Below are 27,084 nucleotides of genomic sequence, written 5' to 3'. Positions count from 1 at the left end.
TTTAATCTGTATGGGATCCTGCACAGCTCCTCCTTCCTATTCTTATTGTTATTTGTGTTTAGCAGCCGAGTAAAATAGCACACGAGGCAAGAAATCTGAGAAGAGAGTAATAATGTGATGCATAGTGTTAACTCGCTGGTTTTGGAAATATCCATTTATCTTGGTTAAATGAAAGCTTAGCCCAAGTACTAAGCCAAGTAATCATGATTAGGGAGAGAAAAAGACATTCACCTCCTTGGAAACTCAATACTCTTCAACAGTAATAGCACTGCAGTGACATTGTTCGAAGCTGGACGCTTGCTGTAATTAATATAGATTATTGCCATATGAGGAATGGAAGCGTCTGTGCCTGCTCCTGCCATTGTTTTCATTTCTAGACCAGTTATGAGACCAAAATACATTGGGTTTTTGTTTCATGGACATGGGCCCTTCACTGTTCAGAGTGCTCTGCTAGCCTCAGAGGACTGCAGAGATTTTGTTCTCTTTGTTGGTTCAAAATTGCGTAGAGGGCGTATGTACACTGTTCTCTCTTATAGAGACTTTGCTTTTGTTCTTTCTCATTATCTTTTTTCCTGACTCTCAATAAAAATTGGTTTTATGCTAAAAAGTATATTACAAGAACACATCTATAAAGAGATTCACAAGCTCTCAAGCTATTAGTTTTCTAAGGAGGCTGAATCTGCATCTGTACCATCCAATGTATCATGCACGGAACTCATCCACAAAGCAGATGATTTAGTGCTTACACTGATTTTTGACCTAATAGACTGATGCAGCACTGTACTAAGCCTGGCTCATGAGCCTTGTCTCAGTAGTCATTTGACTCATTGACTCTGCCAGATTTCCCATCCACTTCATACCACTACTTCTGTAGATTTCATTACTACCTTTCTGCAATATGCAGCCGTTCCTACTCTCTCTTGTGTGTGCACATCGCTATTATCTTTTATGTTGTGTTCCCTGTCTTTCTAATACTCTACCTTAATGTAACCCACTTACTTTCTAACTTTCTCCCAGTCTTGCTCATCAGGCTGGATTTGATCTGTGTCCTAACTACGAATGAATCCATTAGAAACGCTTCCTTCTTCTTACACTGGAAATCGTTCCCTGGGGCATGCACCTTCCCTGTAGGAATTAGGATTTTGTGTTGTTTTTCCAATCGGGCAATAGGTTTCTGTCCCTAAGATGTGACTTGGAGATCCTTACCAGTGGGCAAAGCAAACACAGAGCTCCAGAGAGCACATGCATGAGTTCAATGGTCCACTGAGATGTAGCCATATTGCACACAACTTAGACTCAAGAGACAATAGGAGGCTGCCTCTACAGAATTACATTTTTAAAAATAAGGACGCTTAAAATATTAAATTCTGTGAAAATTACATGAAAGGTATGCAGGAAAAAATATTTCCGGTGCTTTTCTACAGCACTTGGGCACAAAATTCTGCTTTGTGATTTTGACACAACAGTTGAACATATTCAACTAAGAGGGCTACAGATGGTGAAGTCTGAATCCTGAAAGGATGAGGAGCTACGACAGAGTGTTTATGCTGCAAAATTTCCCCTTTTGTAATAAGACCAAGAGGAAAGATGCTCATAAGATCCAAGCTGAGTGTTTGCTTTTACCACAGAGGTGCTTATTTCACAGCTCTGTGCCTCGGTATCATTAGTATGAAGTTATTATATCCGTCTTTCTCCATCAAGCCCTTTTCTTAGTTTCAAGGGAGATAAGTAACTTCTACCCAGTGTCTGTCATAACCAGGTTTCTGAGCTGATGTGGTCAGTACTAGTCACAACCTGTCTGTAGACATCCTTCTACATTCAGAGGTCCTTCAGCAGGTCCAAGAGACAAGTCATGAGGGAAGCATGACTGCCAGGCAGCTGGAGAACCAAGCTCACGCTCCTCTCATTCCTCCAATCTGACAGTCTCAGACATTTAGATCTCAACTCACTGTCCTTGCATATGCCAGCAGGTTTAATACAACATCGTTCCTTGACAGCCAAGGAAACTCAACCAGCACGTAGTTAAATAACTTGCTTGAGTTTCCAGGTCACACTGGCAGGACTGATCCAGCACTCCTGGTCCTCTTCCCTGGCCACTGGTTTGGATCAGATCTTTTACTAACTTACCTGCACAAACCCGGTGCAAAAGCGCTTGCTTGCGATGGCAAAGTAGCTTTACACCAATACCCAAAGCAGGAAGCCAACCTGCTTACTGGGGCAGCAGTGCGGGCTGGTGGACTTGAGCATTGGTCTGAACCAGGGATGAAGTCAGTGAAGAGCTTGTGCAAATGCCTTGCTCTGTGCCTCAGTGTCACACCTGCACTTTTGCAGTATGAACAGGCATCTCTGGGTAATGGTCTTTAGTAAGATGTGATGTGAAACCTCAGCAGTGGTCTAGCGTTCATGCTGACTGCCCACTAGTTAGCAGTGCACGCGTTCAGCCAGCTGCAGTCTCCTAGGTCCTTGTAAAAATTAGCAAGCAGACTAAATGCAGACTGCTGTATTTTGCCACAGAAAATAAAGTCAAACAACAGCTAAAATTGGGGAGGGGGGAAAGGGGAGCAGAGAAGGCAAACCAAAGGCAACATAAAAGTTGTATTTATTTATTAATCCCATCTCTTTTAGTGTCTGTGATGAGCACTGTAACTAAAGGAATCTAACTGAATTAGAATTTCAATATGTCCTGAACAGATTGGAGCTGTTTCCATTCATGAGCAGCACGTCCCAGCTGTAATTGCCTGCTTGCTTATCCACACAGCTCTTTACAGCTAATCCAAATGTGGACTCAAAAATAAATAGTGCCAGAGCATTCACTTCCCGCTGGGCAGTAGTTTTAGCTCGCCTCTGCCTTTGCTTTGTTCCAGCTGGTGCTCTCCATGGCACGGGGACTGACTCAAAGGAGATAAAAGATGATTGACCCGCTCGAGGAATTAGGTGGGAGAAAAACCACTCCTGCCATATCTGCCCTGGCTGTTTGTTCTTTTCCTCTGGGTGCTGCTCTGCGTCTGTTTATCTTTCTCTGCCTTTACCTCTCTCCCCAGCCACATTGCTCGTGTGATCTCCTTCTTCTTAGTGGCTTCCCTAAGGGCTGCTGGTGCCCTCCCCGTCCCTAGCAGTGCATCACTCTTCCCCTCCCTGTGCTGCAACTCGCAAACACACCATCAGGGTTTTAGCACTGCTTTCCTGAAATGAAACACTCTCTTCAGGGATATTTAAAAGCCATGTACTTCTCAGATCAGGTCTTCTCTGGAGGAGTGTAAAGCTGAGGCACAGCTGCACAAAGCTGGAGCTGGGGGGATATCCCCATGGATGGGACTTGGTGCTTCCCCAAAACAAGGCTCTGCCTTTGCTCTCTGACATGGGAATCTGTATGTTTCTTAGCTCTCCTCCCTCCTCACCGGGTAGAAGGTGGTTGTCCACCATCTTTTAGGCTATTTTCTCCACTATATCCACCACAGACTTCCTGGGACACTTTGGCCACTTTGGCCACTTCCTGGAGACTTTGAGACTTCAGCAGCCTCTGTGCCTCTGTTCACCACCTGTAAAAAGGCAGTGCCAACACCCTGTTGCTTCACAGTTTGGGGTGTAAATCCCAGGACCCTGAGATGACAGTGGTGCAGGGATATATGAGTCAAGTCTGAAGCCACTTCACTTCAGCATAGTCAGAGGTGTCCAGCTCCCACTGTGCAACCAATTATTCTTAAAAATAGTCTTTTTAGTATCCAAAAGAGCCTCCTCTAAGATCTGGTCAAGTGGGTACCCACAAAATCTCAGCTGTGGAGAAGGTCATTCCCTCTTGATGACCACCAAAGAGACTGACTTCAGCGTGGAGCTAGAGCTGGAAACACCTCCCAGCCCTGAGTGGAGGAGCAATGCCGCAGTGAGCTTCCACTTTGTCTCTTTCCTCTCACCCTCTCTCCATTTCCCACTGGGTTTATCACGGCATGATCGCAAGACACAGATCATCTTCACTGCCACGCATGTGCTCTTAGCCAGCCAGTCTGCTCCAGGGCCATATAGCTCTTCTGGTGCAGTGCAGCACCTAAGGTGATATATCCCTCTGCAATTACAGAGAACTGTGCTAAGATTTAAAAGAGAGCATCAAGTGAGGTAGTGCAGCACTTTCACTGCCTTCATTCTCACCCCCAGGATCCTTCCTCATCAATGTAATGCTACCTGGTCTTTGGCAGAGCAGATCTCCCCATAAAACTCTCTTGGCTCAATTGACTGGAGCATGTTGCAGGGGGGGACCCAGTGCTTGCCACTGCTGCCCCCCCTCCCAAAGCCAGCCCATTTTACCGGCAGATTGTGCTCTTCTCCGAAGCCAGGGAGCAGCTGAGATGATGAATATAGTGCTTGTCCAATGTGTCACTTGCTACGTAAATTCAAATTCAGCACAGAAAGCTAAAAATGTTTGCAGAGTCCTGACAGGCAAAGGGGACAATTATCCTCAGCTGTGCCTCACAAACGTTGATCCCCGGTGACTGCAACGTGCCAAGAGAGGCATTGCCTCGTGCTTGGATTGCAAACTCACCCGCACCAAAACATGAGGATGGTAATAAGGGCTGGCTCTTCACTAGATGTTTTGCTACCTGGATGTGGCCTGAAAATGTCATCTGCCAGGTACAGTGAGAGGACTAGCACATCCCTTGTACAGATGAGGAAGCTGAGGCCATAATGTCAGACTGCTCCGAGGTGGCCAGAAGGTCACCAAAGAAGAGAAGTTGGGACTCTCTTGTTTGTGATGACAGACAGTAGCTCCCTCCTTTGTAGCTGACCTGGGGACACAGGAATTTTTTCAAAAAGTTGCTGTTTCAATCAGCTAAATCAGAATAATTAAGACTAACATGGTGCAGCCAGGGTGAGTGAAACAAGTCATCATGGGGATAGTAATGTATGGGAAGAGGCATTGGGAAAAAAAAAAGGAAAAGAAAAAAAAGAAAAAAGAAAAAGTGGAGAAGGAAGTTAAAATTAAAAAGATCAGGAAGAATAAAGACAATAAAGTCTACAGCCATTCTGTGTGGGCTGCTTAGACTTGTACTAGGCAGGCAACTAGCCTAAGGATGACAGGCATCATTAAATGGCAAGGGTTGAAAGTTTTTTCAAAACAGAAAGCCAGCGCTGGAGGAAAAAAACATCATGAGATGGAAACCTGGAAGATTTAGAGTTTACTTTGGAATATTTAATTTTGAAGTGTGAACATATTGCATGTTGTCATGTAGCAAAGAGGTATAGATACCTCAGCCTTCCTGAAAATCTCTCTTACTCCTGTAAGAGAGTAAGGAAAAGAGAGTAAGGAAATTAACAATCATAAAGTATGATTTGAAGTTAAAAGAAATTTTGCCTTTGAAAACAAAACCAAATGCTGCTGTGTTCTGCACACAGCTAAGTTGCATCCCCATGGGATGGCTTCAGCTGTTACTGGCAGCCCCGTTCTCCTCCTCCTTTGGACATGGAGTGTCCTAGACATGCCTGTACCATGGGAGCCCAGCAAGACCACCCTGGGTCCAGGGTGTCTCCCTCATTCAACTCAAAAGCTAGATGGAGAGCTCAGCTCTGAGCTCTGAGGAGATTTAGGAGAAGAGCCAGAAATAGAACTGAATTCATTAATGAAGCATCATTAGCCATCAGGCTTCCTAAACTCTTGTCAGTACATTAACACCAGCTGCCCGTTGTCCATTTTTCCCTTGCCATAACGAGGAACCCCAAATTCAAGGTCATCTGCCAGTTGGATTAGTCAGTTAGTACAGCCAGAGCTGCTGAGATGCTCCAACAAGAACGGTTATTTATGTCGCTCTGTCCTGCACTGTGCCCATTAGCGTGCAGTACAGCAAAGTCCAGTCACAAGGCAGAAATATAACATTTGATACCGCTGTTGCTGCTTCACAATTTAGTGTTACTGTTGCCAGAGCGTTAAATGTTCCCGAAGTGGTAACTGTCTTCTACTAATGCAGAAGCATTTCTTTTATGAGCTAGCTTATTGCTGTTCTTGGTCCATGCTTGCTGTTCTTCTGTTATGGCCGCAGACAAGTGGGATTAGGGCAAGCAGATACTGTGCTCAGATGAAGACCTGCAGAGAAAGTAGGTATTCTGACTACACAAGAAACACTGCCCTCTGAATTGTGTCAGAACAGGGGAATTGCCAGCTAGGTGTTCACCTGGTTTCTGGTTTTCATCTTCAGTGCTAGTGTGTAAGACCTCCCTTGGTACATGTGTATTGGGGCTTTCATGTCACACCACAGCCACGGCCACAGCAGGTCTCGCTCGGATACCCCAGGCTCAGTTTTTACCACCCAGTTAGGTTTCTCCTCACCCTCTCCCTGGTGTAGCTCTGCTTCTGTCTACCCCTTCATGTTGCCATGGACCATACTTACAAGTCAGAAATTTCAGGCACTGGTTTTAGTCCTGTGTCCAGCTCATACATTCTTTTAACACCAGGACTAGAAAACTTCCCTGGATCATCTCCTGAATCAGACAGGAGCATCTTAATTTAGTAGTTACCACCATCGCTCTGCCTGGGAAACTCTTCCACGTACTAAGGCACCTGAATGCCAGACTACCTGGCAGTCAGGCTACACTTTACATCCGAAATTCAACAGGCCATTTTATTTATCTCCCATCCTTCATTACACAATACTTCTCCCTGTTTTCTGGCTCAACAAAGCCATAGGAAAACATACTATCATCAGAGATAGGCACGGGTAAGAGCTGTCAGGGCATAAAGTCTAACTGTCCGTATTCAGTAAATTCTCCTCAAAAGTGAACCACCATCCCCTTATGGGCTGCCTTTGATGCCTGGTTTCAGCCTCTTCCTTTTCCCAGGGGCGATGGTGGGTGGGACCACCCCAAAAAAAGTCTCTCCAGCCATGAGAGAGACCAAGTATCTCCCACCACGCAACAGCAGCTGCCCTGTCTGTTCAAGAACTGGCACTGACCGCTGTGTTGTGGCAGGGAGAGAGGTTAAATAGTGGACTAGCAGGAAAAATTCAGGACTCACAGGGAACTGCCTCAGGGTTCAAATGAATCCTCTGGCTGGGAAATGTTGGGATGAAGCATCCAGACCGCTTGGCAGCATGGACAGTGCGGGACGTGGGTGTATTCAGACAAAGCTTAAGAGGTCAGTGATTATAGCTTTAGGTGAATGTTTAGCTTTTGTTGGCTTTTGATGACTCAGGGTGTCTTTTATGAGGTAAAATTAATGCAAGTCCTTCTCTTTTTACAGTGGCCACATTGCCCAGGAAATGAAATGCCATAAGGGGAGCAAAGCTCATTAATTTGGTGCCATAAATGGTTCTCCAAGGTCTCAGAAACCCTGTGATTAACATAAACATAGACAGAGGCAATTACAAATAAACGCATATGTAAAACCCAGCTTTCCATCTAAAAACATGGTCCGCAATATCCCTCTTTGACTGTTCACAGATGTGGTGACCTAGAGATAAGGGACATTTCATATAAATCGTCCTGAGATTTATCTCAGTCTAAGCCTGAGAAAGGAAAGCAGCCAGCCCAGGGTGAAAGTGAGGATAACAGAGCACATAATATAATTACCAAGGTACCAGCTAAGGATTTTGAGATTGACCCTCCGAATTACGTCTTTGTTGGAACAATTTGAAGCAAATGCTGCCCCAGCATGTTTTCTTCACACTGCAGTCCTCTCTCAGGTGGTTGCTTTTGGGTTGACTTATTGACACTCCTTAGGTCGGGACAGAGTAGTTCTAATCTTATAAGAACTATCTCAAGTCTTCATCTTGCAATGGCTGAAAAAGTGGAAACCTTGTCAGGTTTTCTAGTGAGGTCATAAAATTCACCAGAAGATAATAGTTCTTCTATTATCTTCTATCTATCTATCTATCTATCTATCTATCTATCTATCTATCTTCAAGAGAAGGCTGAGAATGGGGGAGGATGGGAGGAGTGGGTCAGCTCTGGGGAGACCCACTGTGTCAGCATTATGGGCACTTAGAGCTGCTCCTCGGCCAGTGCAGAGCAGTGAATTGCCCTGAGCACAGGTGTACATGTATTCACAGGAGATTGTACATTTTTTACTCTGCATTTCTCTCTTAAACCGTGTGCATTTATTCAGAATAGACCCAAACGCCATGAAAGAAATGTAGATGTGATGCTTAGGGACATGGTTTAGTGGCAGACTTGGCAGTATTAGATTTACGGTTGGACTTGATGATCTTAAAGGTCTTTTCCAACCTAAACAATTCTATGACTCTGTGATTCTATGAATGAGGCATGGTTTGTAAAAACCAAAGCATAGCCTCCTTGCCTGTCTCTGTGGCAACCGTGCCGAGAGACAACTGGGTTGATGCCACACGGGGTAAATAATGAAGAAGACAGCAATATTCAGGCAAAGTCCAGCAGAAAGCACAGGGTCCAACCCAGTATCCTGACTCTAAGAGTACACAGCAGAAGTCACATCAAGTACATCAGTTTGCTGGTAACCTGCCCTATAGGAATCTTCCCTACAGACTCCTGATAGTCAAAAAAGCAGCTTGAAGTGCCTCTTCTAAACTGTTTTTTTAACAGGTATTGTCATGATTTTAGGTGCTCCGTCTGTTCAAGAAATAGCACAATCCACTTTTACTCTAAATGCCAGGCTGACATCCTGCAGTAATGAGTTTCGCAGGCTGATTACTTGTTGCATTATAAAAATACATTGCCAGCAGCTGACTCAGAGAGGCAATGGGAAAAAAAAAGTAGTGCTACTTGTTTTCTCAGAAAAGAGAGAGGGGACAAAGAAGGAACAGGGTTCACAGTCCTGCCTTGGGATTCACTCAGGGGAGGAGAAAGGTATGGAAGTTTGCTAACTGACCTGACAGAGCAGGAAATGGTTGTGTAGGTTGTAACCGTTCTAAGTTGTAAGTCCTCCGAAGGCCTTCAAAGGAGATCTTGGGGAGTCTGTGTTGTTACTGTTCTGCAAAAGGCTCTTACCTTACAGCTAACCCCCACCTAAAGGAAACATGGACTTTAGTCGCTTACATCTGACCTCTGTTGTGATGTCATCAGTGTAACAATTTCACACAAAATTAGGCATGTAATTGTGTGTTAAATAGTGATGGTTAGCTTGGACTGCCCAGGCAGCGTTAATGCTATCACATATGGACTGCTCCAGGGCACTGGCACTGTCTGAAGTCACTCTGACTTTGGGGAGAAGAAAGACATCCCTTTTCCTCCCCTGGCATCTCCTCGGTGGGACAGACCCCTCTCACCCAGCTCTCGCACCGGTGGTGCTTCTGAAATTTGCTCCGGAGCTTGTGAACCTGCCTCCCTGCCCAGGCAGTCCTGCCCAGGTGTCCCTGTTGACTCAGACAGGCAGCAGAAGCTGCTGATCACCTCTAATGTGTGCCCAAGTTTTGCTTAATTAAGAACAGACTCTCTAATAGCATTCACCACCATCTCCTGACGGCTCTGGAACCACTCAAGCTGTGGCAGCACAGCCAGCCAGGCTTTCCTGCCGTGCAACTCACCTGTGACATCCTAAAGAGTGCAGTGACAAATATATATATATAATTTTATTTTCCAGCATTAAGGGGCTCAGCCTGGAACGGGTCTCAGTCTAATATCCAGTGTGGCCTCCAGGCCCTTGGATCATTGCTCTGAGCCCTCCTGCACTGCTCGACGCAGAAACACCAGCTCGTTCGGCACAGGCTTGTCAGTCACCGTTGAGCTGTCTGGGGTAGTGTAGGTGCAATCTTACATACCAGAGTGAGGATGAGACCCAAGGTCCTGCAACCCAAATTTCTGGCCATGATCACTATAAAAACACTTCTTAGTCGGTGGCTATATTGATTAGATCCTGGTAGATGCTATTCACCTTCTAAACTATAGTTATTTCAGGGAGGAAGTGCCTCTTCTTATTGCTTAATCCCCAATACTTAACTACAGTGGTTGTAAGGAAATAAAAGACTCTTTTTTGGCTCTCAGAGCTGCAGTGATGACCACAGAGTCAGGGAAAGGGCTGGGGGAGATTCACCTCCTTCTGTCTCCCTTCTTTTGGGCCACCTTCTTGACCAATTTGCTGAGCATGAATACAGCACAAAAGCTTTGTCAGATATTACTGTCTTATTTCAAGCAAGGTCCCTGCCTGCAAGCCCCAGTCCCGAGGCAGCGTCTCTGAGCATCGCAGCAACAGGGAGCAGCAGGATCCCAGCAGGGAGGAGGTGACGGGGTCACCAGTTTGGCCAATTTGCCCAGTTTGTGAGTTAGGCCTGGGTCTGCGCCATGGACCCTGTGGTGGGGCTCTAGGCTGACTCCAGATGGAGAGCCCGGTCCCTTGGCACCCATCAGCCTGTCTGCATATGGGTGGATTTTGGCCCCCATCCATGTTAGTCTTCCCCTGCAGCCACCTCTACAGGATGTAAGTATTCTCTCAGGTTCACCACTATGCAAATATTGAAATTAGCCCTTTGCATGATTATGTAGATAGTGACATTACAGACTTTTTCAGGTGAGGAGCACTGAGGAATTCATGTGCCTTCTCTGCTGACAGCAGCAACAGCCAGGTTTATTTTTCAGTGAGCTAAAGAATGTCCCCCAGTGTATGAAAAACTTTGGCATTAAAGTATTTGGTATCTGGAATATTTTTTTTCTTAAGCTTTTCTCTGAATGCAGTAAAAGCACAAAGTGCTGTGTCATGAAATAATGTGAATTACAGCCCTCACCAAGAAGGGCCCAGTTCTCAGAGATCAAGATTTTAACTGAGCCTCACTAAAACCAGGAGCAGATTAAGAGGAGCTACAAGGGGAGCTGTAGCCCCACTAGCAGGTTCAATACAGCCTATGCTTCCAGCCTGGCAATGAAGTTTTTATCTGGAAAGATGGTTGTTCACATTCAGTTGATCTAGGGTAACCAAAATCTGCTACAAATAACATAGATGTAGTGAATGTGCCTTGAATCAGGGCAAGAGAGCAGCAACACTTGTTGAGATCCTTTTAATTCTGTATTTCTGATTCTATGAGCTCTAATTGAAGTACAGGGCTCAAATTCAGTCCTTAAAATGAAACACCTCAGACTTTTCCCCTCTTCAGAAGACCCTGAGAGCCTGAGAGAAGGCAGCAGGTCTCATACCCTGCTGTGAAACAAAGAAGCCCCTGAGCAGGAATCTAACTGGTCTGACTAAATGGCTTTGGGACAGTAATTTCTCTATGGGAAAAGACATATTTGTCACATCAGTTACATTTCCACAAAATGCTGCATTTATGTCTCATACTTGTGCCTCATTCAGAAACATTCCTTGAGAGCCTCATCGCACCGAGAGCTGCCGTGCAACCAATAAGCTGTAATGAACGTGTGTGTGCTTAAACAATAGCCACTTTCTATGCCCAAAATACTGCCATAAGAACATTGGATGCAGCTATTACCTTTTCTTAAACTACCGGTGATTTCTTGTTCATGGTGCAAATCCTTTGCAGTGTGGAGCATAGCTAAGCTTGATTAGCCAGGATCACATTTTGCCAGTGGGGCTGATGAGATTTATCCTTCATTCCCACCCGCTGATCTGTCATCCCATTATTTTACATCTCACCTTGAGTTAACAAACGGTCCATCTTCAGAGCACACTGGGCATGGCCACAGGGATTTGGCATGCTGGATATAAAGTGGTCTGCTGCGTTGGATAGGCAGTGACAAAAATTGTCCCTCTTCCCCCAGGTCCTTCCATCGTCCCACTGCAGTGAGCAAAACCAACACTGGGCAACCCTCTAAAATGTTTATTTGGACCAGTGGCCGGAGCTCTACATCTTACAGACATGATGAGAAAAGGTAAACAGCATCTATGCAGATTGTCTCTTACGGGTTTTGAATCTTTAGGAGTGTGGCCTGTAGCTTCTCTTCAGTGGTGGCACTGGAGAAGTAGGAGGGATGCAAAGGGTGTCCCCCACCTGCCTCTCACCCCCGCCCCGGCTACTGCTCCACCAACAACAGGACCAGCCGATGGGCGCCAGGGTTAACGTGCCAAGCCAAAACACAGTGGAGGACAATGCCAGAGCCATGGCCAAAGTCCTCCTTGTCCCCAGGACATCAGCAGCACACCGTGACTATCTCTGAGGTCAGGACACAGACATCACACATCCAAAAGCACAGTAACCCCCAGCCACAGGTTTGCAGCCCCAGCTCCAACCCCTGTGAAGCCTTTATGCCTTTTGCAAGTGTCCTGCCTCCAGCCATCAGCCCCCACCACTCCTGCACCCCCCTCCAGACGACACACACACACACAGTGCCTCCTCTCCCCCAGCCAAATCATTGCCCTATATAATTTTTACACGTCTGGATGGTGCATCCAGCCGTCAGAGATGTTTTCTGTTTGTATGCGTGTGTGTGTGAGGATGAGCGTGTGCGCAATACATTGCACAGTGGCTGGGGGATGACAAGCAGCTTGAAAGTGAGCTGATTACTGGTAGCCCACCAGCCCACTTTAGTGGGGTTGCTGGAGGGAATAGGCTGAAGGAGACAGAGGAATAAATGAGTTACTGGATCTCCCGGGGGAGCAGGGAATTACACAGAAGAGAAGGAAAGGGAAGGAGAGATTTTAAGTCCACAGACAAAGGCAGCACTCAGTTGGGAATGAAAGAAGTTAAATATCACTGATGAAAGAACAATTGTCAGTAATGCTCAGACTCATCCTTCCAAAACCTCTCTCCTTTGTAGCGAGATTTGCCAGACAGCTTGTCTTGTCACAACCAGACACATTTGCCTTTCTTTTCTTTTATTTTCTTTCCCCCTTCCCTCCCTTGCTTCCTCTCCTTCAGTTCCCCTTGCAGTCACTATTAAATGTAATCACAAAAAATCAGGCTCCAGTGAAACAAAAACAGAGGTGCATGTATCTACAGTGCCAATTAGCAAAACACACTCTTCAGGTATTCTAACGAGACATTACTGCCGGCATCTGCTTGGGAAAATGTGCTCATGAGTTCCGGCAGCGGAGCTGCCCTCAGGACACCGAGTCTCTTTGGAGAATTGGTCCATTTGCTGAACTTTCCTGCAAAGGCTGCATAGGTGTTCAGCTCTTTTGATAATCCGATCCCAAGCAGATATTTTGAAGCCACAAAGACCAGCTTGGCACCAGGTTTCCATGGACTTTCCATTGGAGCTGGTTATCTAACCAACTGCCTCATGTACTTCTGCAAGTCTCCTCTTTAACTGAATTTTCCCCAGGCTAATGTTCTTCTGCGTTAAAACACTGTCATGGACAGGATGGTCCAAGGTTAACTTGTAGGAGATGATATCTGCCCACACGTTGGACTGGCTGGAAGCCATGTGCTCCCAATTATCATGGCCTTCAGCTCACACCATGCCTTTCAGTGGGACTTATTAACTTGGGGCTGAGCACTGTGCTAAACAGGGCTCACCAGCGTCTCATCAGCTTAAACCCTGGGCAGAGCTCAGCCCTGTCTGCTTGCAGAAATAGGGAGGTAGGGAGCAGTATCTCTGTACTTACACACCAGCAGCGGTAATTTCAAACCTTTGGGTGGGTTTATTTCCCAGGTGGTCCTGTAGAGCCATATTGTTCATACCCTCTGAGCGATTAATAAAATGCAAGAGGGAAAGGGAGGAAGAGAAAATGGAAATAGGAGAGTGCTGACCGCAGCCTCAGGACTGCAGAAGAGACGTGCGAACGCAGAGCAAGTGTTGCTGGTGGGAGAAACTCATCCGCCAGCATCTGGCAGTGATTTTAACACGTGTAAGGTCACCAGCAGTGTCACTATGTCAAACAAGCAGTGCATTTTAGAGGAATGACTTCCCCTAAATGACCCTTTCCTACGAATTTTTGTTCTTTAAACTTCAGACAGGAAGATTGTCAGCTGGGGCAGCAAACTTTTCACCTAACACATGCCACGACTGCTAGCTTTTGAGGGGTCTTACCATAATAATACCCTGTGCAGCAATGGGTCACTTGCTGTGGATGGATCACCTCCTCCTGGGTGGAAGGTGTCTCTCAGGCATCTGCTTTTGCAGGATTGAGCCCAAAATGTATGCGTTTCATTGCTGTTCTAGACATCTGCTGTTCCCCAGCTGCCACTTTTTAGGCTTCAGAAACCTAGTCAAGCCCTCATTCTTTCTCAGCTGTCAATTATGTTTTCCACACCATTGTAAGCTTGGAAAACCAAAGCACTGGTTTGGTTTGGTTTAGTTTGGTTTGGTTTGGTTTGGTTTGATTTGGTTTGGTTTGGTTCAGTTCAGTCCACTTTGGTGGGGAAGAGGGAAGGAATTGAATGAACAAAATCTGTTCGTATCGATAGGAATCCTTCTACAACCATCACTGAGACTTTTGTGAGAGCTCCAGAGAGATTTCCTGTTGCCGTAGCTCTAATAACAAAAATTGATGCAGCTAAATATAACCTGTAAAGAAAAAGGTAAAGAAATTGGCTTCTGAGCAGAAAAGTCCCTGAGCATTGGGAATTCTGCAGGTAAGATACAGGAGGTTTTTTGACCTTTGCATTCAAGGATTTATAATATCAGTAAACACTTCAACGGGAGGTAATCTGAGTGACATCTGCATAATAACTGTGATATCAGAGAATTGAATGAGAATTCAAAGTCACTCCGAATAATTCAGGCAGGCAGGTATCCCCATCTGACAAGCCCCATGACCGCGCAGTCCTGGAGAAGGCAGCATCTCGCTCAGTGCTACACCATGGTCCATTCACAAGGGAAGGAATTTGAGGGTAGGTACTTTGTGTATGTTTAAAAAATAATAAAGTAATTGAAGGTGTCTGGTTATTCTAGATTTCCAGGGAGGAAACTAGACCCCCTTTGCAGTGCTCTTAGATCTACCCATTTTGGAGCAAAACAAGAACTGTTGTACTGGGCCAGAAGAAGCATTACTTTAGCCTATTCTGCTCTACGTGGCAGTGCCCAGTTGCAAGCCCTTGGCATATTGGCCAATAAGTTTGTCATATTCCCGGAGCTGCGGAGCAGTCCTGTACCAGCAGAGCACAGAGCACATAGCATGCATGTGGCATGCCTCGTCCTTCACATAACCGAGTGCTAAAAGGCCATGTCCCTCATGATGGCAAAGAAAGGTCCTGGCTGCAGCAAATATGAGTAACTACAGAAGACACAGAATTTCTTATTAAGGCCAGTGGGCTTAAACTGGCATTGTAATTCTCCTTGACTGTCTCGTGTTCAGGCTGACTAACAGAACCTGGGCTGCCTAATTTCATCACACAGGTCCTCCCTAAGCCTTCCTCTGGAGATCACGTAAGGAGCTGCTGACCACATTGCAGAGGCATCCCCGCACTGCTGCTGTGCAGAGATATGGAGAGGGAAATCTCTGCTCTGTCCCCAGCAGGCATGGTCATGGCTGAGATTTCCTCTCTGGCAGCTGAGCCCGGGTAGAGCAGCCAACCCGTATCCTCTGAGCAATTTGGCAAAAGGAACGTGGAGATTTAGCAGGGGAGAACTTCAGTTTGGAAATGATCAGCAGAGCAAAGGCCTTTTGTCCTTGGAAGCTTGCTTTCTATCAAATGTCTTTGTGCAGGGCAGAGAGACCCCATGTTCTGACAGCTGGGACTTCTTTAAAAACAAACAGCCCCACTCGGTGTCATATTTGGGGAGTTATCACAGGTAATCATAAGTATTAGATGGAGTCACCTAGATGAGTAGTGTCTGGGATGCAGTGATCTGTATTTAAACACACCGCAGCAGTCAGCTAATTGTGGCTGTGCAGCCCTGGGATCCAAAATCAGCTGGCTAAGCACGGTGCTCTTCCAGCTCACCGAGCAGAAAGAGGTCCCTGGGCTGTGCCAAAAGTTCACACGTACACAAAGTCCCCCCCCACGGAGCAGCACACACACGTGTGCAGGCCACTGCTGCCGCTCCAGCTACGGAGATGCCAAGGCTGCTCTGTTAGTGGCAAAATATTCTGCACAACGTATCATGTCCCCCAAAACCAGGGCTCTCAGGGGCAAAAATGTGAAGTCTGGTAATAGCAGATGTTCCCAGTATCATACAGAGCAAATTGGCAGCTCCCCGGCGCAGGCACAAGCGGGGAGGAGGAGGAGGAACGGTTACTCAGCGCGTCTCCTGGGCTGCGTCAGGACTGGTGCATCATGCGCTGGCACGTGCCACACCACCGCACGCCTTGGCGTGTGTCACCAGACTGACTCCTGGCAGGGATTCAGGAGAAAAAAGCCCTCAGGAAGGTGCACCAGGCTACCACTTTTCTGTTGTTCGGGGCTTTGAATAACAAATATTTGCAAAAGAACAGCCGAAGGACTGCTCCGCGTGACCCCTGAGGCAGAGCTTTGTTTAGCTTTATTTACCATGGCAGGCGAGTGTGAGATCCGCCTGGCAGGCGGTCACCGCACACCGTCCCCCTTGCCAGTCACCTGCCAGATAGATCATTTCTACAACGTACCCTTCGGTCCATCCTTTTTTACCTCTCATTGTATGTTTCTTGGCTCAAGGCCACATGGGAAGTATTTGTAACCATTCTCAATTAGCTATTTGTTTTTAAATTGTCCATTTGTATCCCTTTTATGTCCTAACTGCTCTGGTGACATTAGTGAGCGATTGCACTGTCTCTGTTTTATGTCTATGCGTTGACATAAGTTATGCTGTGTGATTGGTTAATGTGCTGGAACTGCATGGCAATCTCTGCCTTCCTGCCTGCTTCCATTTGGGAGCAATGCAAATCCTAATAGCAGCTCTCAGAGTTAAATACAGTTTGATAAATAATAATAGAAAAGTAATATTAGATTATTACTCTACATTACTTCTTTGAAGGCAATTACATCTGCCAGTTCACAATATATTTTTTCTCCCCAACACCAGAGAAAAATTTGACAGGCTGAATTACCATTTCATTTCCAACTAGGAAAACATTGACAAGCTTTAAAGGATGGTTTTGAAGAGAAACCATGGACATCTAAAGATGTAAATTACCGTTGGATGAAGAAACCTCAAGGGGTCTTAGGTATGGGAGACTATTGACTGCAGTACCATCTAAGCAAAATTTTTGCTATAAAACCCCACACTTTATGTGCTTTTCCTGGCTATGACTCATCATCTAAACACAAATTCAATTCCAGTTTCAGGGAGTTTATGATTAAACCTATTTTCTTGTTTCTACTGTGTTTATGTATGATTTTACGTCTGTCTTAACTCTATTTCTTTGTCCCTGTTGGTGAATGTAAGTTATATGGTTGGTCTGACACACAGTGCTTTTTTCCAAGGTTGAGTGAAACTTGGTGGTTTCAGCTTAAATGAGTGGTGGGTTTGCTAGAGCCCAAAGTGATGTTGATGTTGCTCACCTGCCATTTTGCAGACAGTAGAAGAGGAACTTCTTCCACGTGTACTACTATGTCCATGTTATGGTGGTGCCAGGGCTCAGAGGTGTGCGGTTCACATGCTTCGGGTGCTGCCTGGATGATTCAAAAGAACCGTAACAGAAAACACAGGAGATTTTGACCAGCCTCAGGTCTGTAAGTACATTTTAAACCCACAAAGTTTGAGTGTGTTTGAAATGTACTCAAATATTTCCTTCTTCACCATTGTGTCCTCATGACCCATTGAATCATCAAAGGCTCGAGATGAAAGAAGGACTTATGGTTAGAAAATGCAAAGGTCTCTCTGCTGAAGCGGGAATGGTTTGTTGTATCTTCTTTTTTTTAATCCCAGAACAAATAGCTTTGGTGGATAATTTTCTGCGAGGGTTTTCACTGTAATGAGTAACTGGGCTTTTAGAAAGCTATTTTATAAATAAAGTAAATAAGCTCCCAATCAAAAAACCCACAGAAATCAATTGCAAAATCCCCATAGTGTTTCATGAGCTTTGAGTCACACTCAGGGTGGAAAATTACCCAAACCACTAGCCTGTAGGGAATCAAAAAAGAATGTGGTCCTTTCAGATAATTTTAGTGACGACTTTCTTCAGGCTATTTTCTACATATGGTGTCATAAGACCTGTTACCATATTTGACTGAAGAAAAGACACCTCATACACCTAAACATCTTCTAGTGGCCTAAGTTGGCATTGACAGGTCAAATTCACCTATGGTATAATTCAACTGAGCCAATGATGCTGTACCAAAGAAGGATTTACTGAGCTGGCACAAGTGTCTAATCTTTACATTTGCTATAAGAGGTTTTTACCTTTTCAGAAATCGCTCTAATTTATTTTGGAGATGAATAAGTTTCCACCAGGTCAGAGTGAATCTGATGAAAAAGGACACCTGAGGACCCTTAAGCCTTTCTCTTTCACGAGATGGGTATGGAGGTGGAACTACCCACCCTGTAGAGGGTTCATTGATTAAATATGAACTTCACATAAGAATGTATTGTTTTCAACCTCAGAAATATTTACCAAAAAATCAGGGATCACGATCTACTGGACAAAAGGAAAACAGTCACAGCCCTAAAAGCTGGAGAAGACCGGGCCATACTCCTCGGGCTGGCCATGATGGTGTGCTCTATCATGATGTACTTTCTCCTGGGAATCACCCTGCTGCAGTCTTACATGCAAAGGTAATTTCGTGACGGTTACCCTGATCTCACACTCTCTGCTCCAGCTGACTTCTTGTGGCTTTTTCTTTTTACTCTTTTTATTAAAGTTTTATGATTTTGCTTTGGTCAACATAAGCCAGATTCTCCACTTCCTTACCCCAATACAAATTAGGCATAACTACAGTGAAAGCGAGTTGAGTAATACTGGCATAAGCGAGGGAAGAGTTAGATCCCTGTTTGACGAACTCTTAATCCATAGGCTTTAGACTCGCCACAGTTTAACACCAGTATAATATCCATATCAGCTGGTCGGCAGTCTGCTGAACCCTGTAAGCCTCTCAGGGGCTGTTGCTGCAAAGCCCAGTCAAACTCGGGAGAAAACAGCAAAAATATTTAGCAGCCTCGAGAAACAACACACTTGCAAATGAAGAATGGAGAATTAGTTTGGGAAAGAAATCAAGCTGCTTTGTAGCATGTAGTTTTCCATGTAGGTTATTACTTTCATTTTAACAAGTGAAATCCTCCTGAAATACAGTAATTTGTTGAAAGTGAAAGATCATCTTTCATCATTACTGCACTGCACTTAATTTTTCTGAGGCCTTCTCTGGCTTCCTTCTCTGCCACAGAGCAGAAAGTTTGGCCTGTGATTCATTAGCAGCATTTGAAATCAGTTTTCAAGCCCCAGCCCTATTTAAAATCCAGCCCAGACTGTAATAAGACTGTCAACAATGTTTTTTCTGCCCTGATCAGTGGAGTTAGGAGAATGAAAAATGTGTAATTGGGGATCAAAACATTAGTCTGTCATGCCCGAAACCACCCTGAGGCAGTGGCCAATACCTGGGACGTTTTGGCTTATCCACCACAGGCTGCTTCTTCAGGCATGTACAATAAGTGCCCACAGTTAACTGGTATGAACAGCCTCAATTATATTGGCATACCTGCAGGAAAATACTCCTTCTTGACCCTGCAACAATAAGGAAAAAATAGCAATGCCTGAGGATGAACTGTACTGATTTGCAGCATCTTACTTGTGTGATAAAGGTATTTGTCCCTTTTTAAATCCAGGCAAAGTTTAGATTTTGAAAACAGAGATCAAGACTTGTTAAGGATCCAAGAGCATTTGCTTTTCCAATTGCTCTCCCAGACCTTTCAGCAATATCAGGGTCAGTTGCAGAGGCTGCTAAGGTCAAAATTGCTCATGTGGAAAGAGATGATTTATATTACAAACTACGTGAAAAATTGCCAGAAGATATCAAAACACCTACGAGGTATCAAATATTCCATCTTCACAAGTCTGCTGTAGGTAGGTGTTGCTTTATTACCCCCATGCATGAATAAAACAGCAGTCAGAGAGGTGAAAGTGAGAAGACGACAACCCAGGAGTCTTTGCTGTCACTTCTCTTCGCACAGCCAGACCTCCTTAGGGGTTATTCTCCTTTACAGACAGCAATACCCCTCCAACAAAATACTGCCTGGGAGGGGAAAAAAAAATTCCTTTCACTTGATTTCCCCCTAGAAATCATAGCATAATTTAATACAAATGTAAAATGGAATATACAAGCAGAGTTACTGCCAAAGTAAAATACCAAGAGAATTAGTCAGAAATCTTTGATACCACTTACCATATAAAGCCTTTTGTAGGTTTGGCAAGGGGCTGGCAGACCCTCAGCCCCTTCATGGTGAGGGGCAGGACAGCGGCGCTGGGTGTGAGCTGAGGGGCTGAGCGCTGCCAAAGGGGAGCCCTGGGCTGAAACCTTTCCCCGAGCCTGCGAAGGGCCTCGCACAGAGCCCCCAGTGTGCCCTTCCCACTGCTCTCGTCCCTAAGGAAAATACAGCCGTAGATTTTTAAATACATGCAAGAAACCCCAGTGAACATTGCCAGTGCACATCCAGGCTCCATCGTTCCAGTTTTAGCCCCTGGTGAACTGGAGATAAGCTGAAATCCTCCAGAATGATTACATCAGCCCTCTTAACTTACAGAAAACCGAGCAAGCTGCCACTAGAAAAAGCCTTTCCACAGGTGGAGCTGCATGCGCTACCACTTGTGTGTTACTGTGTCTTCATGCATATGAATGTACGCACCCTGGCAATTCAAACTTCTCCTCCCAGCCTTCACTTTAAATTGAACTGAACTTGGTGGTTAACCGTCAAGTCTTGGTCCAGGGTGTCCCACCATGCAGCACTGCGTGTGCTGTGCTCTTCCCGGCGCAGGCTGCTCAGTTTTCTTCTCTGATATCTCTGCTGGTTCCCTTTGGTTTCAAATATACCTTCTCCAGACTAGAAGTTCCAGTTCTCTTTTCATTTATACATAGACATAAGTGAATCAGGTATTTTTGTGCCCAAAGCACAAACTTTAGGTACTACAGAATAATACACTCTGTCTGCGATGTGTGATGTGAGAAAGTCCATCCTTTGCTCAAAGCTCTGCAACATGTACCATCTCCTACAAGAAGCCCCCTAGTATATCCCTGATGGAAAGCCTGAGCTGTGTTTAGTGCTTATTGCCCATTCTCGCCATGCTCTAACGTCTCTTTTTTTCCTACTTAGTGTCTGGACAGAAGAGGCTCAGTGCTCACTTCTCAATGCATCCATCACAGAAAGCTTCAACTGCTCGTTTAGCTGCGGTCCAGACTGCTGGAAAATCTCCCAGTACCCCTGCCTCCAGGTGTACGTTAATCTCACCTCTTCTGGCCAGAAGCTTCTGCTCTACCACACCGAGGAAACAATGAAAATTAATTCTGAGGTAGGAGCACAGAATAAAATTTCTTCCTAAATGGGTTTCTGGAGGGCTGCTCACCTGTTATAGGCATTCCTCACTTTAAAACAATATAAGCCTTCCAGCTCCTGCTTCCCTGTTAAATACGGAGCAGAGAAAGCAGAAATCAGTGCACAAACTGAGCTCATATCTCTGGAGGGGGCAGTTTTCCACCTCCACCCCATGCAGGGAGTGCAGCCCATCACACATGGGATGGTCGCCCCGGAGGCTGGAGCCTCCTTCATCCTTTGCCAGTGCTTCACAGGTGCAGGCTAGCACTGAGCACTTGTCACATTGATATTCTTGTGGAGCTGTGGACAAATCACTTCCCACCCGGGTATGGCTCTGCATGATAGCAAACACCTCTAGCGATGTGCACGGGGTATCCGCGGCGGTGAGAATAGAAATGGCCTTATTACTGCGGGGCCAGGCAAGGTGACGGGGAGAGGCGAGGGTCCCGTGTCTAACAGCAGACATGTCGATCTGTGGTGACAAACTCTGCGCCCTGAGCATCTCCGCTGAGGTCAGCTGTGCCGCTGGGGTCAAGGCACAGCGCTTACCCCTGTGGATGGTGCAAAGATACTGAAAGTTTGCTGAGCAGGGACTGTCAAGATAAAAGCAGCAGCATAAAAATAAAAGGTCTGGCTTTTGGGCATGTATAAGCTAAGGAGTCAGCCCATCTTTCTTACACAAATTCCCTGATTGCAGACATTGAACAAAAAAAAAGATTTTTAACAAATCTGCAGAAGAATTCCTCTCTCCGCTTCAGCAAGTACAAAATCCAGCATAACTCCATCCAGGTGGGACGGAGACAGCTCCTGTCTGGAGGCTATAATGAACACAGCGGATGCACAGAAGGCATCTCCCCACTGGCCCGCAGCCGCAGCTGTGCGGCTGACGCAGTGCTGTGCATCACACCCAGGCGAGCGACCGCCTCTTCGCAGGTGGCTGTTTGCTGCCTCTGCGTAGCAAGGCAGGATCGGACTAAGAAATTTGCCTCTCCCCACCTTCCTTTCTTCGTATCTACAGCGCCTGGGTACCTAAGACTGCAAGCTGCAGTGAGCCAGGACGCAGCTAAGTCATTAGACTTACAAGTGCCAGATTTGCATTAACTACTTAGTTATCCAAGGTCACTGAACCCCAAACTATGGGCGCTTGGCAAAGCGCAGCCCGTAACAGCAGAGCCCCAGTTCAGGCTGCTGACAACATAACCTATTGTGTTTCTATTTATGGCAGCAGTTCAGTAGATGAAATTACTTCTGCATATTAAGATGAAGCGATATTAAAATTAGTCAAAGCACGGCGTGGTTGCACCGGGCCGGTTATTCTGCTGGATAATTAGCTCCTGTGGCTGAGAGACAAAGTCCTCTGGATACGAAGTGTGAAATGGAGAAGAGTGCTCCCATCTTCCCCTCCGGTTCGGCGTCAGTGCAGAAAGGAGGCACTCGCCGTTCGTGAAGCCTGCAGCAGCACAGACCCCGCTTTCTGCTGGGGCAGAAGCAAAATCCAGTGACGCTCATGCTGCAATTTGATTAAAACAGATCAGATCAGTCTCTGTGCTCCACTGGATTCAAATAAATCAAGAGATTCATCATAAATCTCCACATTCTGTTATTGATGATTTTTGCTTGCTGAAATGGACTTTGAAATTCTCCCAGGTGCCGCCTCCTCTTAATTTCATGTAGGCACAGTTAATACTTCTCTTGCCCAAGGTTGTTTTACAGGTTAAGCTCTGCTCTCGGGAGGATTCCTAGGTTTTCCTGACATGCTGCTGGCTATGTGACCTGAATCCAAACGCAGTGTTGAATGGAAGTTTGCAATGTCCATAAAATACCTGGCTTCTTGTGCCTGGCTGGGATTAGCAGACTCCAAGCTCAGATCAGCACAACCCATCTCAGCTCCCTGGACGGGTGTTCCCTCTCCCCCGGCCGGAGAGCAGCCCCATGCAGCAGGACGAGCAGCCCTGAGCATGGCTGGTTTTGTGATGCTCCAGCTGGGTGCTAGCTGTCTCTCTCCATCCACCTACTCAGGTCTGCGTTTCCTATCTTTCTTCTTGCCAAATAAACAAAAAAAAAAGCCATCCCTGGCTCACTGAGCCCTGACATTACTGGGGACGTTGCAGAGCATGGTGCTTACCCTCCAAGGTCAACACCAGTGACCTTCAAAAGGTCAGCATCCCCCCGCCAACTTCTCTGCCTCTCTAAGCACCGCCGTGCACGCAGAGCAGCATCTGGAGCCCGTCTCTCTCCTCTCCCTGCCATCTAGCACGGATGGAGCAAAATGCACTTTGATTTTAAATAATGATTAATCTAGGAGACTTGCTGTCTAAGGTAGCTGTTGTCCCACAAGGTGCGATTAGGAGTAGGTGCAATTTATATTGAGATCTACAGCGTGCTGCTGCCAGTCTCCAGTGGGAATCAGTGTAAAGTAAATGGACACCAGTCGAGCTGCTCCAGTCTTTCCCAGGAAAGCACACAAGGTTTTTCATGGTTTTTCATTGCTCTCACTGTGCATACTTTGTCTCTAGCCTTTAAGACAAGCCCAGCCCCTTGTCAATGCTACAACCATAGTGGCTTAAATGCTTTCACAGCTACACTTTCCTTTCTCAGCTGTCAGAGGCTGTAACAGCCTCTGGGAGAGGTAAAATGGCCTGTGTCTCCTCATGCCCGGACCATGGAGCCAGGCTGTCACCCTGAGGAAGGGCTGCAGTAGTTAAAGCAGTTCTAGAGGCCCCATTTCTATCTCATACTATATAATTTTGATTCTTTTTGTGTCATCCGAGCTACTGCTGATTTATACCTGTGCTCCATAAGCGAGATAACAAGCAGGCTTTAATCACCAGAATCACCGTTATGCCAGCTATAACTGCCTGAGACTAAGAAATGATAGGGGACCTCACAGTTTCCCGCTGAAGGTTCAGGTATTTATAACCCAGGGAGGAGTTTGCCTGGTGTGGGGGGAGCAGCGATGTTCAGCTGCGGCTCCCAACAGACCCATTTCTGGGCTGGGGCTGAAGAATTCAGCCTGCAGGAATCAATATCAGGCCAACACAGACACAAAGCTCCTCCTTCAGCCCTCAGTGCAAACCTGTTGCACTTTCCCGAAGAGGTGTAAAGTGACTTCCTGACCACTTTCTGACAAAGACTGCCACAGCACATCTTATCAAAGTTTCCAGTCCCAGCTTCCAAGCTCAGCGTGACAGGGACGTACACCCCAACCACAGACTCACAACGAGAACCATGTATTTGACTGCCCAGCCTGAACTGGGGGCCTCCCTGGCAGTTGGTGTAACTTCGTCGTCTGACATGAAACTGCCCCCAGCTTTCCCAGAGGTGTTGTGTGATCTCCATCCTTGGAGATATTCATAACTTGACTGGACAAGTCGCTGAGCAACTCTGCACTGAGCAGGGCATTGGACTGGACGTGTCCAGAGGTGGTTCATACGGACTACCTATCCAGTCCTTTAAATTAGAAAAGCTGAGCTGGAAATGTAATAACAAGTTCCGTCTGTAACTGTTTAGTATGTCCGTCTTGTGATCAGACTGCAAGTAACACAAGAACCACTTTTCTCACATTGTGTCACAGAATCCTCACTTGAGGTAGAGACCCAGGCATTGTTTACTCTCAGATTTTCAGATTTCCAAGTGTTTGACAATGCAGAAGTGTAATAGGACAGCATAGATTTAGTAGCCTACATTCACAGGTACAGCATAACAATTGTGGATATAAAATTCTCTGCCAGGCACTGGAGAAAACTAAATGAAGATCAAACCAAAGAAAACACCCAAAACATCCCATTATCCATGTCTACCTACTTGCTTGCCAATGACTATGCAGCATGGCAGAGCTAGTCCTGTGCTTTCCCTGGGATCTCACTGGGGAAGCCAAGGAGTGGAAGGAGGCCAGGAGCACTCCACAACCACAACTTAATGCACACAGCGATTTCTTGCACTGAGGAGCTCCTCAAAGCTGAGGCCAAGATGCCTCCAGGAGCTTAGGAGAACTGGGACGAGGCAGATAGCATATGGAGTAAAGGGCACCCATGTCTTGGAGAGTGCATGGGAGACCATAGCCTGGAGAGAGATGGTTTCAGCACAAGAAGCCTGCCTGAGAGGCAAAGTAGATCAACCTCCCTTGCACAACTGCATTTCACAGCTTCACTCTCCCAGACCCTCATGTCATGGGCAGCCCAACCAGCCCGATGCAGCTGGTGGCTCTGTGCCGGCAGGTGTAGGAGGCAACACCTCAAGTTCTGCTTCAGCATCAGGGTTCCTTTGAAAATGCTTGGAAAATACTCGGACTTGCAGGAAGTCAGACCTCCCCCCGCTGCACTCTTGGGACATTTCCACAGACTTTGAGTCTAGGAATCTGTCATCATTTGGGCTTTTATGTGCCTGCTGTTTTCTGTCAAGGGGGGAGGGCTGGACTTTGGCAAGAGTGGCCAAGCCTTCATTTAATCTCCTCTCTCAGGACAGTAACAGCTGGGACTTCAAGAAACAAAAATGTGTAGCACCAAACTCGCAAAAAAATCAACCAACCAACCAAACAAACAAACACAATCTGGGCTGGAAATACTGCTGTTACGACAGTGATAGCACAGAATTTAGGAAAAGAAAATGAGGTATGCTTCATTGAGAAATTTCCCCTACTTATTATATTATGATCTATTAAAGAGTCATAGGCACTGGAAGAGGGCTTGTGGCTTTGGAAATTTAAGACAAAGCTGGGCAGAGAGCAAGAGAATATCCTGGAGGGAGCAGACCTGCACTGGCAGGAAGATGGATGAGATATTACTGCACTGATATTTTCCATCTCTAATTCCTACAGCTCTATGAAATATTCATAATGGCAGTGCTGCCATGCTCTACCCTTAATGCTCCAGTCTGCTAACACCAGGCAATCTTTCTGCCACGCTTCAAATCATATTCTGTGCTAATAAACTTGCCAATGAATCAATGAAATCCTGTTATGAGGTTAATCCTTTGATCATTATTAGGACTAGAGATTTGTCGCAGTACGTTACAAAAAGTCACAGCATAGTCATGAAAAAGAACTGAGGGACATTTATAGAGTACATGCATTAAAACAATAATAATCAAAAGCCATGGGTCACATTATTTTAATCAAAACATCTTTTTTCCTTTGCAAAACTCGCTTTCTCTCATTAAATTATCTGGAACTACTTTAGGTGCTCACCCAGGACAAGCAGGTTCAGCAGCTCAGGCAGGGAGCATGGCAGGGACCCAAAATCACCCCCTAACTGCCAGGGAACAATGACCTGCTAGGTCTTCCCATGCACGTTCAACAAGAAGTTAAGCAGCAGATTTCCCCCTGTCCTGAAGCAGTACTTGCCTAGGTAGGGAATTTAATCAAAATCCCGTGCAGGTGTAGAAAACCTTCAGGCGTGGAGGGGTGTAAGTGTCTAGAAGAGAGGAGGGAGTGAGGGGCCCTGGGCTGCTCCCATCGACCCTCTTCCAGACCTGCAATAGCAACAGCAAATTCAGGTGTTTCTGCTCTAGGTCAAAATCCAGATGTGGCCTCAATCTTTGTGTGTCTGCGCTCCACCTCACCAGCCCACACTAGCTCTTTGCAGGGAATGGTCAGCACAGCCCAGGGCCACCATCCGACATGTCCTATGGAATATCTTCAATGCATGGACTCCATAAGCTAGTTTTTTAATTAACTTGTTTTTAGGATTCTTTGGGAATGCTAGGTTGAAACTGTGTTAGATAGAGCCATCCCCAGATCTTCTTTTTTTTTTGTGACTGAGACTGAAATTCAAGCAGCATCTTCAGAGAGAAGGAATTGTTGGACTTACACTGGGGTCAGTAGCAAAAACAAGTCTAAGTAAGCAGGCTGATCTTCAGCTAGAG

At 45.9% G+C, this 27,084-nt stretch overlaps 1 protein-coding gene across 2 annotated transcripts in view; it reads left to right on the top strand.

Moving 5' to 3' along the window:
- KCNMB2 (potassium calcium-activated channel subfamily M regulatory beta subunit 2) overlaps positions 1 to 27,084 on the top strand; it is a 158,650-nt gene that overhangs the window by 129,992 nt on the left and 1,574 nt on the right. For both annotated transcript variants that reach the window (XM_072867638.1, XM_072867639.1), the window contains exons 2-4: positions 11,662 to 11,772; positions 18,307 to 18,477; positions 21,004 to 21,199. In XM_072867638.1, coding sequence (XP_072723739.1) covers positions 11,662 to 11,772; positions 18,307 to 18,477; positions 21,004 to 21,199 — 478 coding nt within the window. The remainder of the gene's footprint in view (positions 1 to 11,661; positions 11,773 to 18,306; positions 18,478 to 21,003; positions 21,200 to 27,084) is intronic.

The sequence above is a fragment of the Ciconia boyciana genome, chromosome 7, assembly GCF_034638445.1.
Source record: "Ciconia boyciana chromosome 7, ASM3463844v1, whole genome shotgun sequence".
In the NCBI taxonomy this organism is placed as follows: domain Eukaryota; kingdom Metazoa; phylum Chordata; class Aves; order Ciconiiformes; family Ciconiidae; genus Ciconia; species Ciconia boyciana.
This window is presented reverse-complemented; position numbering and strand designations above follow the sequence as displayed.